The sequence below is a fragment of the Scyliorhinus canicula genome, chromosome 20 (assembly GCF_902713615.1).
Source record: "Scyliorhinus canicula chromosome 20, sScyCan1.1, whole genome shotgun sequence".
Lineage (NCBI taxonomy): Eukaryota > Metazoa > Chordata > Chondrichthyes > Carcharhiniformes > Scyliorhinidae > Scyliorhinus > Scyliorhinus canicula.
In genome coordinates this window covers 95,462,666-95,481,135 of record NC_052165.1, presented here as the reverse complement: position 1 = coordinate 95,481,135, position 18,470 = coordinate 95,462,666, and the positions used below count along the sequence as shown (strand labels likewise).

Sequence of the window (18,470 nt, the reverse complement as noted above, 5' to 3'; positions counted from 1 at the left end):
GTGTGTATATGAGTGTGAGTGTGAATGAGTGTGAGTGTGTGAAGATGTGAGTGTGTGTGCATTGTTTGGAACTGACAATACATTTCACTGTGAGTTCCAATTGTTCCCACTGAGAGAGTGCCGCATTGTCAGAGGTTCAGTACTGAGAGAGTGCCGTACTGTCAGAGGGTCAGTACTGAGGGAGTGCCGCACTGGCAGAGGGTCAGTACTGAGGGAGTGCTGCACTGTCAGGGGGTCAGTACTGAGCGAGCTCCGCACTGTCAGAGGGTCAGTACTGAGGGAGTGCTGCACTGTCAGAGGGTCAGTACTGAGGCAGTGCGGCACTGTCAGAGGGTCAGTACTGAGGGAATGGCGCACTGTCAGAGGGTCAGTACTGAGGGAGTGCTGCACTGTCAGAGGGTCAGTACTGAGGGAGTGCTGCACTGTCAGAGGGTCAGTACTGAGGCAGTGCGGCACTGTCAGAGGGTCAGTACTGAGGGAATGGCGCACTGTCGGAGGGTCAGTACTGAAGAAGTGCCGCACTGTCAGAGGCTCAGTGATGAGGCAGTGCTGCACTGTCAGAGGGTCAGTACTGAGGGAGCGCTGCACTGTCACAGGGTCAGTACTGAGGCAGTGTGGCAATATCAGAGAGTCAGTACTGAGGGAGCATTGACCTGTTGCAGGTTCAATGCTGAGGGAGTTCCGCACTGTCAGAGGAAGAAGTCTTACAACACCAGGTTAAAGTCCAACAGGTTTGTTTCAAACACGAGCTTTCGGAGCACCTCTCCTTCCTCAGGTGAATGAGAGCAAAAGAGAAAGAGAGGTCAATACAGACAGTGACAATAATGGAGAGGTTGACTGAGACAAACAGAAGGTGAGAGAGAGATGTTCAGAAATGGAGTGAAGTTTACTCCTTTATATCCCCAACGTCTGTACCTGACACACTGTCACTCAGGAGGCAGCAGCCGGGGAACAGAAGGTGGAAGCTGGGCTGTCAGCTATGAGACAGCAAGGAATAGGAGACTCAGCCTGGTTCGCAGCCGCCTTCCCATTAAGAGTTCAGCTGGCGGTATGCACGTTGTGGAATGCGGTGTGGTCCTGTAATCAAACAGCCAGCGGGAGAGCTTTGTGTCCATTGACGCTGCCGGCTGCTTCTTGAGTCCCGCTTTTAGTGTCTGGACCGCTCTCTCTGCCAGCCCATTGGACGCTGGATGGTAAGGGGCCGTTTTGATGTGGCGGACTCTGTTTTAGGAATTTTCCAAATTCCCCACTTGTGAATGCCGTTCCGTTCTCCGACACCAATACCCCGGAAGCCCATGTGTTGCAAACGAGGCCCTGAGCTTTTCGATTGTCGATGCTGTACTTGCCGTGTTTACCCGGTGGACATCCAACCATTTGGAGTGGGCGTCCACTATCACCAAAAACATTGAGCCCATGAAAGGGCCGGCGTGGTCAATATGCAGGCAGGTCCACGGTCTGCATGGCCATTCCCACGGGTGCAATGGCGCAGCTGGTGGCACTCTTTGCCCCTGTTGGCACTCCTGGCACCGACGTACCAAGGCTGCTATGTCTGTGTCCAATCCTGGCCACCAAACGTAGCTTCGAGCTAGCATCTTCATTTTAGACACCCCTGGGTGTCCGTGATGTAACTCGGTTAAGATTGCCCGACGGCCCTGAGCTGGGACTATTACACGGGCTCCAAATAATAGGATACCGTCTTCAACGGTTATTTTGTTCTGCTCCAGTATGGGTGCATCTGGGGCTCCACTGGTCTTTCCAGTTCCCCTGTTAGCAGTAAATGCTTCATCTTGGCTAAAACTGGGTCTTTTTGCGTCCACAACCCAATACGTTGTGCGTCTACTGGTAGGGGGTCCAAAAAATTTTGAGTCATTACTGTCTCCTCTACTTTTGGTATTAGCGTCGGGGTGTCCGGGAGGGGAAGTTTGCTCAAAGCATCTGCATTTGCTACTCGCGTTCCCGGTCTGTGCTCCAGAACGTATCTATATGCCGCCAGTAGCAACGCCCAGCGTTAGATTCTAGCTGATGCGATCGGGGGTATAACACTAATGACGGCTTATGGTCCGTCACTATGGTGCATTTCCGCCCGTACAGATACTAGTGAAATTTTTTAACTGCAAATATCACTGCCAGTCCTTCCTTCTCGATTTGGGCGTACTTCCTCTCAGCCATCGCCAAGGTCCTCGAAGCATAGGCTATTGGCCGTTCTTCCCCATTCCTTCCTCTATGGGCTAAGACGGCTCCTACCCCGTAGGGGGATGCATCACAAGTGGCCACCAACTCCTTCCTTGGGTCATAATGCTCATTCACCAATTCCGTTAATTCTTGCAAAGGTTTCGTGTCCGGCGCATCGGGATAAGTTAGACTACGTAGAATGGCGAAAGCTGAGGGTCCGCACGCCGACAGCAGGATAACCCGTTTCCTTTCGTCTGTAGTTATACCATTGGCCCGGAAGAAGTAACACATTCTCTCCACATACTGGGACCAGTTCTCAATAGTCGGGTCGAATGCATCTAACCTCCCAAAAAACGGCATTTTTGAAATAGCAAGGCTTACCCTGCGAGTGCAACAGCTGGTCTCCGCAAAGTTCTTTGTTTACCTCGTCGCCACTGTAGTAATCCACAGGAGGCAGGCGTCCCGTCACCACACCAATATTTATTACCAGTAACTATATACAAGAGCAGCTCCAAAAAGTGCTGCTAGCATTCCAGTCAACTTAAGACTCATCAAAAAGCCCACACAGGTGCTTATATGGGCCCCCTCAATGAGCTATCATCCAGGGAGCTCGTACTCCAATTGGCCAACCAATAATGCTAATTGGAGGTCATTACAGTTAGCAATCCCGTAGTTAGCTGCGGACCTCATACTCCTCGAGTAACACGGAAAAACAATCATTCCCACTCCGTGTAAACCATGCAGGTTATTACAGTTAGATACAGAGTAAATCGCCGTCTACACTGTCCCCATCAAACACTCCCAGGACAGGTACAGCACGGGGTTAGATACAGAGTACATCGCCGTCTACACTGTCCCCATCAAACACTCCCAGGACAGGTACAGCACGGGGTTAGATACAGAGTACATCGCCGTCTACACTGTCCCCATCAAACACTCCCAGGACAGGTACAGCACGGGGTTAGATACAGAGTAAAGCTCCCTCCGCACTGTCCCCATCAAACACTCCCAGGACAGGTACAGCACAGGGTTAGATACAGAATTAAGCTCTGGTAATTTTCAGCCAGACATGGAAAGAACATTTAAAGCAACTGATGGATTTGCTGAAGAAACGTCAAAAATTGCAGTGAACAGCGGAGTTTCAACAGGTATTTGACTGCCTGAAAGCTGTGAGAACCGATGCTGCTGTGTTGGAGAATTACAAGGGACTCTGATCAGATTGAAAAGTATCTGACTTTTAAGAGAAATGCCGAGGCGTAGAGGAAAGGATAGATTGTGCAGAGACCTTCTTGTTCAAAGAGACTATCAATCGAGAAAGATTCCAGTTGGAGGAAGAAGAACAAAAATGGACTATTTTATTAAATATTTGCGTGCTTTGTTTTGTTAAAAATAAAATGTATATTCATTGTCCATATTTCTTAAAGGAAACTGAAAAGGTGAAAAATGAAACCATCTTGAAGTTGATGATTATTTTGTTCTTGGGGGAAGGTGTCATGTGAGACTACCTTTAAGAAATGGGTGTTTACTACTGCAGTGATGTCAGCGAGTGGGTGGAGCTGGGCTGTGTCAGCTTTTTACTTTCACTTTAGACTTTTTGCTGCAGGGTGGGTTTGGTTTCGTTTTAGTTTTGGAGAATCTGAAATCACAGCAGGATGTGTATGAATATCTGCAAGCTTATGAATGTTCATTTGGTGTTTTCAAAGTGGGAACTGCTCTCAGTAGTGAATTTAAACCTGATCTCTGTTAAAAAGGGTCTTTTGTCTTACAGATGTTGCAAGGAAAGGTTAAGAATGACATTTGGAGTACTGTATTCTTTGGGGATTTATTGGTGTTGATAGTTGTTAAATGTTTACTGTGGGTTTATAAAGTGTTAACTGTTTTCATAAATAAACATTGTTTTAATTGAAAAGCGCTGTAGATCTCTGCATCACACCTGCAGAGTAAGGCCGTGTGCTCCGCTTAACAACAATCTATAAAAGGTTGTGGGTCAGGTGAACTTTATGATACACTTTGGGGTTCTCTAAACCCTGGCCCATAACACAGATGGTATAGAATGTGGAAAATTGTGAGGTTATGCACTTTGGAAGGAGGAATGGAGGGAGAGACTATTTTCTAAATGGGAAAATGCTTAGGAAATCAGAAGCATAAAGGGACTTGGGAATCCTTCTTCAAGATTCTTTAATCTTTAATAATCTTTATTGTCACAAGTAGGCTTACATTAACACTGCAGTGAAGTTACTGTGAAAAGCCCCTAGTCGCCACACTCCGGCGCCTGTTCAGGTACACAGAGGGAGAATTCAGAATGTCCAATTCACCGAACACACGTCTTTCAGGACTTGTGGGAGGAAACCGGAGTACCTGGAGGAACCCCACGCAGACACATGGAGAACATGCAGACTCCGCGCAGACAGTGATCCAAGCCGGGAATCGAACCTGGGATCCTGGTGCTGTGAAGCAACAGTGCTAACCACTGTGCTACCCGAAATGGTGACACCACAGGCTCAGCCTCCACAGGCATGAAGGGAATGGGTAACCACCAGGCAGAGCAAGAGAGCTAGGCAGGCAGTGCAGGAATCTCCTGTGGCCATTCCACTGCAAAACATATATACCAGTTTGGATACTGTGAGAGGAATGACCTCTCAGGGGAAAGCAGCAACAGCCAAATTCGCAGCACCACAGTTGGTTCTGCTGTAGGTGGGCGGAATATAAAGTGTCGGAATGCAATAGCTCTCGGGGATTTGATTGTAAGGAGAACAGCTAGGTGTTTCTGAGGCCGCAAACGAGACACCAGGATGGTATGTTGCCTCCCTTGTGCGAGGGTCGAGGATGTCTCGGAGCAGTTACAGGACAGTCAGTGGTCTGGGTGCATATCTGTACCAACAACATAAGTAAAGAAAAAGGGATGAGGTCCTGAAAGTAGAATATAGGGAGTTAGGAATAAAGTTGCGAAGTCTGACCTCAATACTGATCTCAGCATAACTCCCAGTGCCGCATGCTAGTCAGAATAGAAATACTAGAATGTATTGGATGAATATGTGGCTGAAGAGATGGTGTGAGAGGGAGGGTTTCAGATTGCAGGGGCATTGGGATGGTTCTGGGGGAGGTGGGACCTGTACAAACTGAACGGGTTACACCCGGGCAGGACCTGGACTGATTCCTTTGAAGGGGGCGGTAATTGCTAGAGTAGTTGGGAAGGGTTTAAACGAATATGGTGGGTGGATGGGAACCTATGGCAGGATTCAGAGTAGGGGAAATCAAGAAGCAGAGAAAAAAACAGAAAGGAGAATAAGAATTGTGATTGGCAGAGAAATCATGGGTCTGTATCAGATAATGACGCTGTAAAAAATAGTAGGGACGGGACAAGGAAGGTTAAATGGATTCGCCTTAAGATTTTGGACATGAACGCATGGGGCATTCAAAATAAAATGGATGAATTAGTTGGGCAGAAAAGTGTGAAGGGATATGATTTGGTTGGGATACGGAGACATGGCTCCAAGGTGACCAAGGATGGGAACTAAACATTGAGGGCTATTCAGTTTTAGGAAGGACAGACAGAAAGGAAAAGGTGGTGGAGTTGCATTGCTGATTGAAGAAGATTTTGATGCAATATAGACCACAGATATTAGTACAGATGATGTGAAATCTGTCTGTCAAGTTAAGAAACATCAAGGGGCAAAAAACATTCATAGGGGTGGCTTATAGACTACCAAACTGCACTGGTAATGTTGGGAATGGCATGCTGCATGAAATCAGAGATGCATGTGACAAAGGAACATCTTAATAATTTAATAATCTTTATTGTCACAAGTAGGCTTACATTAACACTGCAATGAAGGTACTGTGAAAGCTCTAGTTGCCACATTCCAGCGCCTGTTTGGGTACACAGAGGGAGAATTCAGAATGTCCAAATTACCTAACAGCACTTGATTATGGGTGACTTTAATCTTCATATAGATTGGGTGAATCAAATTAGTCATAGGAGTGTATACATATTGGTTTTCTGGACCAGTATGTTGAGAAACCAACATGGGAACAGGCCATCTTGAACTGGGTGTTGTGCAATGAGAAATGATTAGTTAGCAATCTAGTTGTGAGAAAACCCTTGGGGATGAGTGACCATAATATGGCAGAATTCTGGTTTCCTCCCACAAGTCCAAAAGACATTTTCCCTCTGTGTACCCAAAATGTTCCCTCTCTGTACCCGAACAGGCGGAGGAATGGGGAGACTAGGGAATTTTCACAGTAACTTCATTGCAGTGTTAATGCAAGCCTACTTGTGACATAATAAAGATTATTATAGTGAGGTCGTTGATTCTGAGACCAGGGTCCTGAACCACATGCAAAGGTATCTATGATGGTATGAGGCATGAGCTGGCTTTGATAGACTGGGAAACATTACTGAAAGGAAGGAAATGAAAATTGCTTATTGTCACAAGTAGGCTTCAAATGAAGTTACTGTGAAAAGCCACTCGTCGCCACATTCCGGCACCTGTTCGGGGAGGCTGGTACGGGAATTGAACCATGCTGCTGGCCTGCCTTGGTCTGCTTTAAAAGCCAGCGATTTAACCCAATGTGCTAAACCAGCCCCTCTGCGGACAGCAGATATGCAATGGCTGGCATTCAAGGAATGAATAGTGAACTCCAAAAGTTGTTTATTCCTTTTTGTAAGAAGTCTTACAACACCAGGTTAAAGTCCAACAGATTTGTTTTGAATCACTAGCTTTCGGAGCACAGCTCCTTCTTCAGAGAGACTCACCAGATGAAGGAGCTGCTCTCTGAAAGCTAGTGATTCAAAACAAACCTGTTGGACTTTAACCTGGTGTTGTAAGACTTCTTACTGTGCCCACCCCAGTCCAATGCCGGCATGTCCACATCATTATTCCTACTTGATGCAAGAGTAGAAAGGGAACTTCAGTAAACCATGGCTTACAAGGGAAATTAGATTGTATTCGATTTAAAGAAGAAACATACAAATTAGCAAGAAACAGCAATAAACTGGATTGGGAACAGTTTAAAATTCAGCAAAGGCAGACCAAGGAAGGGGAAAATACAATTTGAAAGTAAACTAGCGGGAAACATAGAAACTGACTGTAAAAGTTTCTATATGTGTGTAAAGAGAATATGGTGGCATGGGAAGGTAATTCATTTGGAGTAATTGATTAATGTCTAATTAACCAATCAACTGTTAAATGCAGACACTTTCCTGAATGAATCAAGGGGGGTCTCAGCTGAGAATTAGAACCAATGAAAGTAAATAGGGGGCTAAACCATAGATAAGGATTCCCCTCAACATGATTGTATGACTGATCAGGAGAATTTTAGCCGTCTGAGATTATTGAAGCATTCCTGAAAATTACTTTTTAAAAAACCTTTGTTGAATAGATTTTAATTTTGTAAATCTGGAGTTACTTTTACCTTGAAGCTTTTTGCGCTTCAGCATCTCAACGACTTTTAAATATACTCAAATGCTTTTCGAATTAATTTTGTGCGAACGTACCAAGTGAATTATTGAAAATAAAGAGTGCTAGAACACCTCAAACCAGACTGAGTACCTTATCCTGAGTAAGGGGGCATTCACAGGGAAACCCACACGCGGGGTAAAATCAAAGAGAACTAACCAGTATACTGGCAGTCAACCCCCTGCTATATCAAACTTTAATACAGAACAATAGAGGAAAATAAACACCCAAACCCCACCCCACAAACAACTCCAACAGTACAACATACAAACCCCAACTTCGCCCAGAAAATGCACCCACCAACAAAGCCCCATAACTACCCCATGCTCCCTCACCCCACCCCCCCCCCCCACCCCCCACACACACTGTACAAAAATCCCACACTGAAAATAGATACAAATGAACCTAACAGTGAACAAATATCAGACTTCTTAGTCCTTGAGCACTTAGTTCACCCCCCACCCCCCGGCCATGCATCTTGACAAACTCATCCTCCGGTGCAACAAAGTAATAATTTCTCTCCTTGATGCTCACCCGAAGGCGATCCAGGTACACCACACCAAATCTCACATTGCTCTTGTATAGCGCGGCCCTGTCCTTATTAAACACCGCACGCCTCCTCGCCAACTCTGCCCCAACACCTGATATATCCTGATGACGTGGCCCTTCCATTTACAGTCTTGTTCCTTATCTTGGTACCTGTGGAACCTCGGAATGATCGCCTGTGGTGGCTCCCAAGATCTGGGCTTCTGCCTCAGCCACCAAGAGGCCCAATCCAATTCGGGAGGGGACGGCAAGTGCCCCTTCCGCACCAACTTTCCAAACATCTTGGACATATAGTCTGTAGGATTCCAGCCCTCCAAACCCCCTCCAGCAGTCCAACTATTCTCACATTTTGCCATCTGGAGCAGTTTTTCAGATCGTCCACGTTGGCCTTCATCACTTTCTGTTCTCGCAGAGATGAGAGGTGAAGTGGGAAGGCGTTGGTAAACGAACCTACCAAGACCTTACGGCAAAGCTGGCAAGAACGTGGACGGCCTTTGGACGGGTGAAGGCAGCGGAGTGAGATTTGTAGTGATCTGCGAAGTTGAGAGTGACGAATGTCTCGCAGGACAGTGGAGGCGACGGAAGCGTTCGTTAAGCATGAAGGACTGGGACTGAGATGAGAGTTGGGACTTGGACTGGTGGTGTGGGGACGGGGATGGTGTTTTTTCTTGTGGAGAGTGTTCTATTTGATTGGGGTTTTGTTTTTCTGCATCTTGAATGGTGGGGGCAGTGGTTTTGTTCACATATGTGCACCTGTGCCTTGGTTTTATTCTTTTTTTCTGTGTGCATGATTTTGCATTGTTCTTTAGATGGAGGATTGTTGGGCTATGTGGGGTCGGTTTATTGAGGACAGGGATGGGAGGGGGGTGCTCTGGCAGGGTCACTGCACTAGCTAATGAAGGTTGGTTAGTGAACAGGAGTGTGGTGGGGGAGGGGCCATGGTCGTTGCAGCCTGGTCAAACACGTCACGATGGGCCTGGGAGGTGTCAAAGGTGGGGGGAGGGGATCGATACTGGGAGAGGCGTTTGCAAGAGGAAGTGGATGGGGGGATTCTGGGAGGGTGGGATGGGCTTGACAGTAACAAAGAGTTGGAGCGGGCCTGGCCGGAGGGATAGGGCCCGGGGTTATAATGATGGTGGATAGGAGGGGTGAAGGGGTGAGTGACCCCGTCAGAATAGTGAGGTAGAATGTGAGGGTGTTAGGGCTACCAGTGAAGGGATCAAGAGCTTTTGCGCACTTGAAGAGTTTAAAAGCTGATGCTGCAGGAGACCTCTTTGAGGGTGATGGATCAGATGAGGTTTAGAAAGGTTTGGGTGATTCAGGGTTTGATGGTAGCACACTGGGGGTGGCGACATTGGTGGACAAGAGGGTGATTCTGATGGAGAAGGTGGTGACTGATCAGGCGGAAAGGGCAGGGTTTGAGGAGCCGGTGGGGGAGCAGGAGGTGTAGGTGGGGGGAGCAGGAGGTGTAGGTGGTGATTGGGAGGATACAGGCAGGGAAAGCGATGGGCACGATGGGTTTCCGGTCAAATTTTATAAAAGAATTGAGGACAAGCTGGCGCCGTTGACAATGTGAATGTTTGAGGATGCGATGTGTAAGGGGGGGGGGGGAGGGGGTCTTGCCGTGAGCAATGGGGCAGGTTTCCATCTCACCGTTGTTAAAGGACAAGGATCCGGTGGAGTGAGGGTCGTACATGCCCATATCTCTGCTGAAAGTAGATTTAGATTTAGAACAGTACAGCACAGAACAGGCCCTTCAGCCAACGATGTTGTGCCGAGCAATGATCACCCTACTCAAACTCACGTATCCACCCTATACCCGTAACCCAACAACTCCCCCTTAACCTTACTTTTTATGACACTACGGGCAATTTAGCATGGCCAATCTACCTAACCCACACATCTTTGGAATGTGGGAGGAAACCGGAGCACCCGGAGGAAACCCACGCACACACGGGGAGGACGTGCAGACTCCGCACAGACAGTGACCCAGCCGGGAACCGAACCTGGGACCCTGGAGCTGTGAAGCATTGATGCTAACCACTATGCTACCGTGCTGCCCTACAAGTAGTTGCCAAGATATTGACAAAGATGTTGGTGTTAAGGTTGGAAGGGTGTACCCCAAAGGTGACTGGGGAGGACCAGACGGGGTTTGTGAAGGGAAGGCAGTTGTCCTCGACTGTGAGGAGGTTGCTAGATGTGGTGCTTCTTTGAGGGAGACGGAGATGGTGGTCGCGTTAGATGCGGAGAAGGGGTTCAATCGGGTGAAGTGGGTTTATTTGATGGCGGTATTGGGAGAAATTTGGGATTGGGCCGAAGTTTGTGGCATGGGTTCAGCTGCTATACAAGGAGCCGATGGCAAGCGTGCGCACAAATAGTATGAACTCAGGTTATTTTGCATTACATCGGAGTACGAGGCAGTCCCATGTGGTGATGAATGAAAAATGAAATGAAAATCGCTTATTGTCACGAGTAGGCTTCAATGAAGTTACTGTGAAAAGCCTCTGTGATATGCATCACTGTAGATACACAAGGGGTTAATGTAAGTACACGTAGACCAGATAGACACTAGCGGGAGCACCAGAGATATGACACACAGACACTCAACCAATAGATCAGTTAGATAGGACACGACCAATGGGCATTCACGATACACACAGAGGTGACACTAGTGGGGCATTACACCAACCCATATATAAAGGACACAGCACACATGATCTTTCTCTTTACAGTGGAGACACTCAGTGAGTACAGACACAGCGTTGATTCAACATCACACCCACCATGTGGATTGTAGCAGACTGGTTCATCTGTCTGAGTAGCTATAGAAGGATTAACAGTAGAGGCAAATCCGAGTAGGAGAATTGGAAATAGTTTAATAAACGTGTTGAAGTTATCTCCACGTCTGAACCTTCCTTTGTCAGAGTGAACATCAAGGAAGCAGCTTATGCTAAGCCAAGAGTATAACAAATCATGGTACCAGTGAGCGACTGTTTCAATCCATATAGTTACAACTCAGCAAACAGTGACAACCAGCAACAGCAGCCAGGCAAGACGATGTTCGAGATTCCGGTTCCACAGCGGCTCAAGTGACACGGCAATCTCCGCGAAAACTGGCGTGCATTCAGGCAAAGGTTTGAGACCTTTCTGGTAGCAGCCGACCTACAAGACATGGCCGATGGTGAAAAGACAGAGCTTCTGCTCACCATTGCCGGAGCCAGAGCAGAAGAAATCTTCAAAACATTCAAGTTCTCCAAAGGGCAAAACAGGAGCGATTTCCAGGCAGTCCTGGACAAATTCGGTAAATACTGCGAGGAAAACACAATCAAACCAACAGAAAACGGTAAGAGAGGCGCCAGTATTCACCACGAGGCCGAGTTCCCGGAGCAGAGAACGACAATTTTGATCAGCGGCCATCTTAGTAAAGGTACTGCACATGCGCAGTTGCACGAGAAGCGCACAGAATGGGAAGGTCCGTTTGCGCATGCGCGATTGCAAAAAAGGCCCCCAGTAAAGGAAAGCAATATGCGCATGCGCAATTGCTTCCTACGACCGATGTCACACGCTTTGTGACGTTCGAGGCCCCAGACCACGCCCACTTAAAGGGGAAATGTCCCAAAACACGTAAAAAAATTCTTAAAGCTGTAAAACAAGATTCTTTCACCTGGAACGACAGTACAATGTCTGAAATTCAATCAGTAGCTGAAAGTAACCTCCGTAGAACCCTGCAACAAGCAGTTATCACCGCCCAAAGAGATGATACAGTCCTTGAATTCTACGACACCGACCTTTATTTCTTCTCTGGACGTCACGAGCCCAATGCCAGCTCAGACACAAACAGTGATGATATGGTCCTTGAAGACTACGACTCAGACGAAGGTTTCATCATTCGAGATGGCGACCCCAGTACCGAATCCGACACAGGCGTGGATGTGTTCTTCGGATGTGAGGAACTTCAGCCCAGCATATATGACATCCCGACTCGTGAGTGCAGGATTATACTGCGGCCTGACACCAAGAGACAGAGAGCGGTACAAGCCCACAGAGAGCGGCCTGCTGCCACACAGAGAGCGGCCTGCTGCCACACAGACAGCGGCCCGCTGCCACACAGAGAGCGGTACAAGCCCACAGAGAGCGGCCTGCTGCCTCACAGAGAGCGGCCTGCTGCCACACAGAGAGCGGCCTGCTGCCTCACAGACAGCGGCCCGCTGCCACACAGAGAGCGGCCTGCTGCCTCACAGAGAGCTGCTGCCTCACAGACAGCGGCCCGCTGCCACACAGAGAGCGGCCTGCTGCCTCACAGAGAGCGGCCTGCTGCCACACAGACAGCGGCCTGCTGCCACACAGACAGCGGCCTGCTGCCTCACAGAGAGCGGCCTGCTGCCTCACAGAGAGCTGCCTGCTGCCTCACAGAGAGCGGCCTGCTGCCTCACAGAGAGCGGCCTGCTGCCTCACAGAGAGCGGCCTGCTGCCACACAGAGAGCGGCCTGCTGCCTCACAGACAGCGGCCTGCTGCCTCACAGAGAGCGGCCTGCTGCCTCACAGAGAGCGGCCTGCTGCCACACAGAGAGCGGCCTGCTGCCACACAGAGAGCGGCCTGCTGCCTCACAGAGAGCGGCCTGCTGCCACACAGAGAGTGGTCCACGCATCGCTAAGGGTTTCCGACTCCACATAGAGAGTTGTCCACGCACCACAAAGGGTCCCAGCCTCTACACAGGAAGCGATGACAGACTAAACAGCGAGATAATTCAACATCTCCACAGCGAGCTCGTGGACATACTCCACGATAGAAGAAATGCAAGACTCCACACCGCAGTCCTTGCATGAACAACAAAGCGACTATGACAGTTCACCCACATTGTTGGAGCCACAAGAAGAAGTCTCTGACAGTCTACCCAGCTCAAGTGAACAACAAGAAGCTACTGAGGCTCTACCCACTGTATGAGAGACAAGTGACGACAGCACTCCACTTCCTATACAAGATGTGCAATGTGACAGACCTCAGCGAGTGTGTACAGAGGCACTCAACGATCACAGTGAGACCACTGGTGACTCCGCTGACACCACGTTACTTCAAACCTCATTCACTCGAGCCTCTCTACAAGCAAATGCATTCCTGGATGTTTTCACTCCTGACGTGGAGCATCAAGAAATCTCAGCTGACTCCAGTGAACCTGCTATGACTCCAGATAGGGAGCATCGACAAACCAACACTGACTCAAGTGAAACAGACCAGACTCCAGATGGGGAGCAACCAAACGCCAAAGCTGATTCAAGTAAGCCGGACATGACTCCAGACGGAGAGCGCCGCAAACTGAGTGACGGCACGCTCAAGAAAACAGCAGATGCCACAAAGCACGCTGACACGAGTAACTGTGTGAAGGACTCGTATTGTCCACAGAATGTGGTCCTTGAGCGCAGCGAACACAAAAACGAACCATCCAACACAACATCACAACCTATGAAAACCATATCAAAGACAACGACATGACACGTACCAAAGGCAACATCATCGACCACAAGCACGACAAAGACTACACTAATGGACTACGACTGGTCGACATGGTACAACTCTGCCCATGAGGGACACTGTTACTGCTCAGCTCAGTACAATGACATACCAGGGCAGGACGATGCATCTTCCCAATTCACGTGTGCTGCACTGCCAACAGGCAATCTGGCTTTCAGGATAGATGCCATCCAACATCGCTATCACAAGCATCGGAAGAAAATAAAGACTCCAAATCAGACAACAAAGTGATTTGACCACTTCATTGGTTCCTTATGCACAGGGACACTGATGGCATTCATAAGGACATGCCACCATCAAAATCACCAACTCACCAACCCAACAAGAAAGACATTCGACCATGATAATCTCTGGGTTTTGGACTCATGCATATGAGTTAGACTTATTGTTTAATGATCACTGTTATCATAACTTGTACAGAGCATCACTTATCTACCTGCTTTTGTTCAATTTTCTTTAACAGTGTACAAAAAACATGTAACACGGAAAAAGGGGGAATGTGGTGATATGCATCACTGTAGATTCACAAGGGGTTAATGTAAGTACACGTAGACCAGCTAGACACTAGAGTGAGCACCAGAGACATGGCGCACAGACACTCAACCAATAGGTCAGTAAAATAGGACATGACCAATGGGCATTCACAATACACACAGAGGTGACACTACCACAGGGGGGCATTACACTAACCCATATATAAAGGACACAGCACACATGATCTTTCTCTTTCCAGTGGAGACACTCAGAGAGTACAGACACAGGGTTGATTCAACATCACACCCACCACGTGGATTGTAGCAGACTGGTTCGTCAGTCTGGGTAGCTATAGAAGGATTAACAGTAGAGGCAAATCCGAGTAGGAGAAATATAAATAGTTTAATAAACGTGTTGAAGTTATCTCCACGTCTGAACCTTCCTTTGTCAGAGTGAACATCAAGGAAGCAGCTTATGCCATGCCAAGAGCATAACAAGACACCCCATGTCCATCTTCTCCAAGGCGGCCCGAGTAAGGGCCAGAGACCCTTCAGGTTCTCAGGGACCGCCTGCCACTGCTTCTTAAATTTGTCGGTTAAGAAGCTCACCAACATCTCAGTCGACCATGGAGAGGGCACCGATGTAGCAGAAGCCTCCACCATGTTCCCACCCCCACAGAGGTTCAAGGGGGCGACAATCCCTTTGCCGACTTCTGCCTTGTCTTGTACTTGTTGGTCATTACCTTTGTGAGGGGACCCTATCCCAGCCAAGTAACCAAATTCGCCCTCAGAAATCACCCATTAACAGGGGAAAAAAGGGCAGAAATCAAAGTACCCTTTCGGGACCCACCACATAGCTGCCACGGGAAGTTCCAGGATTAGCATTGATCAGATTGTATGGTTGAGCAGGAACTTGGTCTACTGCTCATATTCCATATCTTTCCAGCAAAACTCTTCCTCTGCTCTATACCCCTTGGTCAGACCTCACAAACTCAGGCAATACAAAGTGAAGTACCTGCTCCATAAGGTAATCCTTAAATTCCTTCACCTTCTCATGCTTTAGTTTCTCATTCAAACACGCAGCCGCCATCTGTCAAAAAAGTTTCATTGAATGAAAATGGTGTGAGGAATAAGAATTAACACAAGTGTAACATATCAACACTAACTGGTGTATCTCAGTCCTCTCTCTCAGGGAGATATCTGTACACTGACTGGTGTCTCTCAGCCCTCTCTCTCTCTCTCTCTCTCAGGGAGATATCTGTACACCGACTGGTGTCTCTCAGTCCCCCCTCTCTCACAGGGAGATATCTGTACACTGACTGGTGTCTCTAAGTCCCCTCTCTCTCAGGGAGATATCTGTACACTGACTGGTGTCTCACAGTCCCCCCTCTCTCAGGGAGATATCTGTACACTGATTGGTGTCTCACAGTCCCCCCTCTCTCTCTAAGGGAGATATCTGTACACTGACTGGTGTCTCTCCGTCCCCTCTCTCTCTCAGGGAGATATCTGTACACTGACTGGTGTCTCTCAGTCCCCCCTCTCTCTCAGGGAGATATCTGTACACTGACTGGTGTCTCTCAGTCCCCTCTCTCTCAGGGAGATATCTGTACACTGACTGGTGTCTCTCAGTCCCCTCTCTCTCAGGGAGATATCTGTACACTGACTGGTGTCTCTCAGTCCCCCCTCTCTCTCAGGGAGATATCTGTACACTGACTGGTGTCTCTCAGTGCCCTCTCTCTCAGGGAGATATATGTACACTGATGGTGTCTCTCAGTCCCCTCTCTCTCAGGGAGATATCTGTACACTGATGGTGTCTCTCAGTCCCCTCTCTCTCTCAGGGAGATATCTGTACACTGATGGTGTCTCTCAGTCTTCTCTGTCGCCTACCACGAGCTCCCTATCCGACCGAAAGACCGCCTCTATACTGCTTTCGCAGCAGCCTGCTGGCTCCTCAGGGTCCCCTTCAGCGTCACAAATGGGGTCTCCGCCTTCCAGATGGCAATGGACCAAATGGTGGGCCAGTACGGCCTGCGGGCTACTTACCTGTACTTGGACAATGTCACCATCTGCAGCCATGATCAGCACGACCACGACGCGAACCTGGAGAAGTTCCTCCAGACTGGCCGGGCCCTCAACCTGACCACAGAAATAGCTCGGTGTGCCCCCGGTCTGGGCGGGTTGCCGCGCGGCACAGGCCTGTAGTGTCGCCGAGTCTGGGGACGTCTGAGGTGGGCTCGCAGGATCCACGGGGTTCATGCTGAGGTTGTGGCGGGCCACTTCCAGTGAGGTGGCAAGCGTTACCGTGTCCTGAAGGTCTTTAGCTCCATTTTCGAGAAGTGGCTGCCTGATATAGGTGGAACGGATGCCAGACACAAATGCGTCTCGAATGTGGACGTTCATATGGACTTCCCCCATCACATCCTGATGGTTGCAGTTCCTAGTGAGCACAGTGAGTTTTTCCCCGTACTCGTCCAGTGTTTCCCATGAGCGCTGCCGGCACGTAGAGAGCAGGTGCCGTGCATGTACCTAATTTATGTGTTGACGAAACACTTTCGCAGGATCTCGATTGCCTCGTCGTAAGTTTTTGCCTTCTCGATCATGGCGGAGATTCTATGACTCACCCGGGCGTGGCGTAGGCGCAGCTTGCGAGGCCCTAGGACGGGGGCTTCCGAGGATTCCAGGTAGGCCTCGAAGCAGCGGAGCCAGTACGTAAAAATTTCTTTAACCTCCGGTGTCCGTGCTTCCAAGTTGAGCTTTTCTGGCTTGAGACCGGCGTCCAACCTAACGTAGTCGGCTTAAATTATAGTACCCTCAATAACGACACGAGAGTGAGGAATGGTAAATTAAGGCTTTAATAAGCAGAGAACTAGCCAGCTGCTGAGACGTGTGCTTACTGAGTGCTGCCTACAGTGCGTCTCCTTATATATGGCTCCCCGTCTTAAAGGGGCATCACACACATGATGTTATGGGTACAGTAACCATTCATCACACACTGACTGGTGTCTCTCAGTCCCCTCTCTCTCTCAGGGAGATATCTGTACACTGACGTGTCTCTCAGTCCCCTCTCTCTCTCAGGGAGATATCTGTACTCTGACTGGTGTCTCTCAACCCCCTCTCTCTCAGGGAGATATCTGTACACTGACGTGTCTCTCAGTCCCCTTTCTCACTCAGGGAGATATCTGTACACTGACTGGTGTCTCTCAGTCCTGTCTCTCAGGGAGATATCTGTACACTGACTGGTGTCTCAGTCCCTCTTTCTCTCAGGGAGATATCTGTACACTGACTGGTGTCTCTCAGTCCCCTCTCTCTCTCAGGGAGATATCTGTACACTGACTGGTGTCTCTCAGTCCCCTCTCTCTCTCAGGGAGATATCTGTACACTGACTGGTGTCTCTCAGTCCCCTCTCTCTCAGAGAGATATCTGTACGCTGACTGGTGTCTCTCAGTCCACTCTCTCTCTCAGGGAGATATCTGTACACTGACTGGTGTCTCTCAGTCCCCTCTCTCTCTCAGGGAGATATCTGTACACTGACTGGTGTCTCTCAGTCCCCTCTCTCTCAGGGAGATATCTGGACACTGACTGGTATCTCTCAGTCCCCTCTCTCTCGCACGGAGATATCTGTACACTGGCTGGTGTCTCTCAGTCCCCTCTCTCTCAGGGAGATATCTGTACACTGACTGGTATCTCTCAGTCCCCTATCCCTCAGGGAGATACCTGTACACTGACTGGTGTCTCTCAATCCCCTCTCTCTCTCAGGGAGATATCTGTACACTGACTGGTGTCTCTCAATCCCCTCTCTCACGAGGAGATGTCTGTACACTGACTGGTGTCTCTCAATCCCCTCTCTCTCGAGGAGATATCTGTATACTGACTGGCATCTCTCAGTCGTCCCTCTCTCAGGAAGATATCCGTACACTAACTGGTGTCTCTCAGTCCCCCCTCTCTCTCAGGGAGATATCTGTACACTGACAGGAGTCTCAGTCCCCTCTCTCTCTCAGGGAGATATCTGTACACTGACTGGTCTCTCAGTCCCCCCTCTCTCTCAGGGAGATATCTGTACACTGACTAGTGTCTCTCAGTCCCCCCTCTCTCTCAGGGAGTTATCTGTACACTGACTGAGTCTCACTCCCCTCTCTATCAGGGAGATATCTGTACACTGACTGGAGTCTCTCAGTCCTCTCTCTCTCAGGGAGATATCTGTACACTGACTGGTGTCTCTCAGTCCCCTCTCTCTCAGGGAGATATCTGTACACTGACTGGTGTCTCTCAGTCCTCTCTCTCTCTCAGGGA

General features: G+C 48.9%; 1 protein-coding gene across 1 annotated transcript in view; it reads right to left on the bottom strand.

Moving 5' to 3' along the window:
- Nucleotides 1–16,595, bottom strand: part of LOC119954817 (sporulation-specific protein 15-like) — a 522,687-nt gene extending 506,092 nt beyond the window's left edge. Inside the window, exons 1-2 of the mRNA XM_038780358.1 lie at nt 16,224–16,595; nt 15,164–15,270 (exon numbers count right to left, since the gene is read on the bottom strand). Coding sequence (XP_038636286.1) covers nt 15,164–15,270; nt 16,224–16,595 — 479 coding nt within the window. The remainder of the gene's footprint in view (nt 1–15,163; nt 15,271–16,223) is intronic.
- Nucleotides 16,596–18,470: the final 1,875 nt, after the last annotated feature.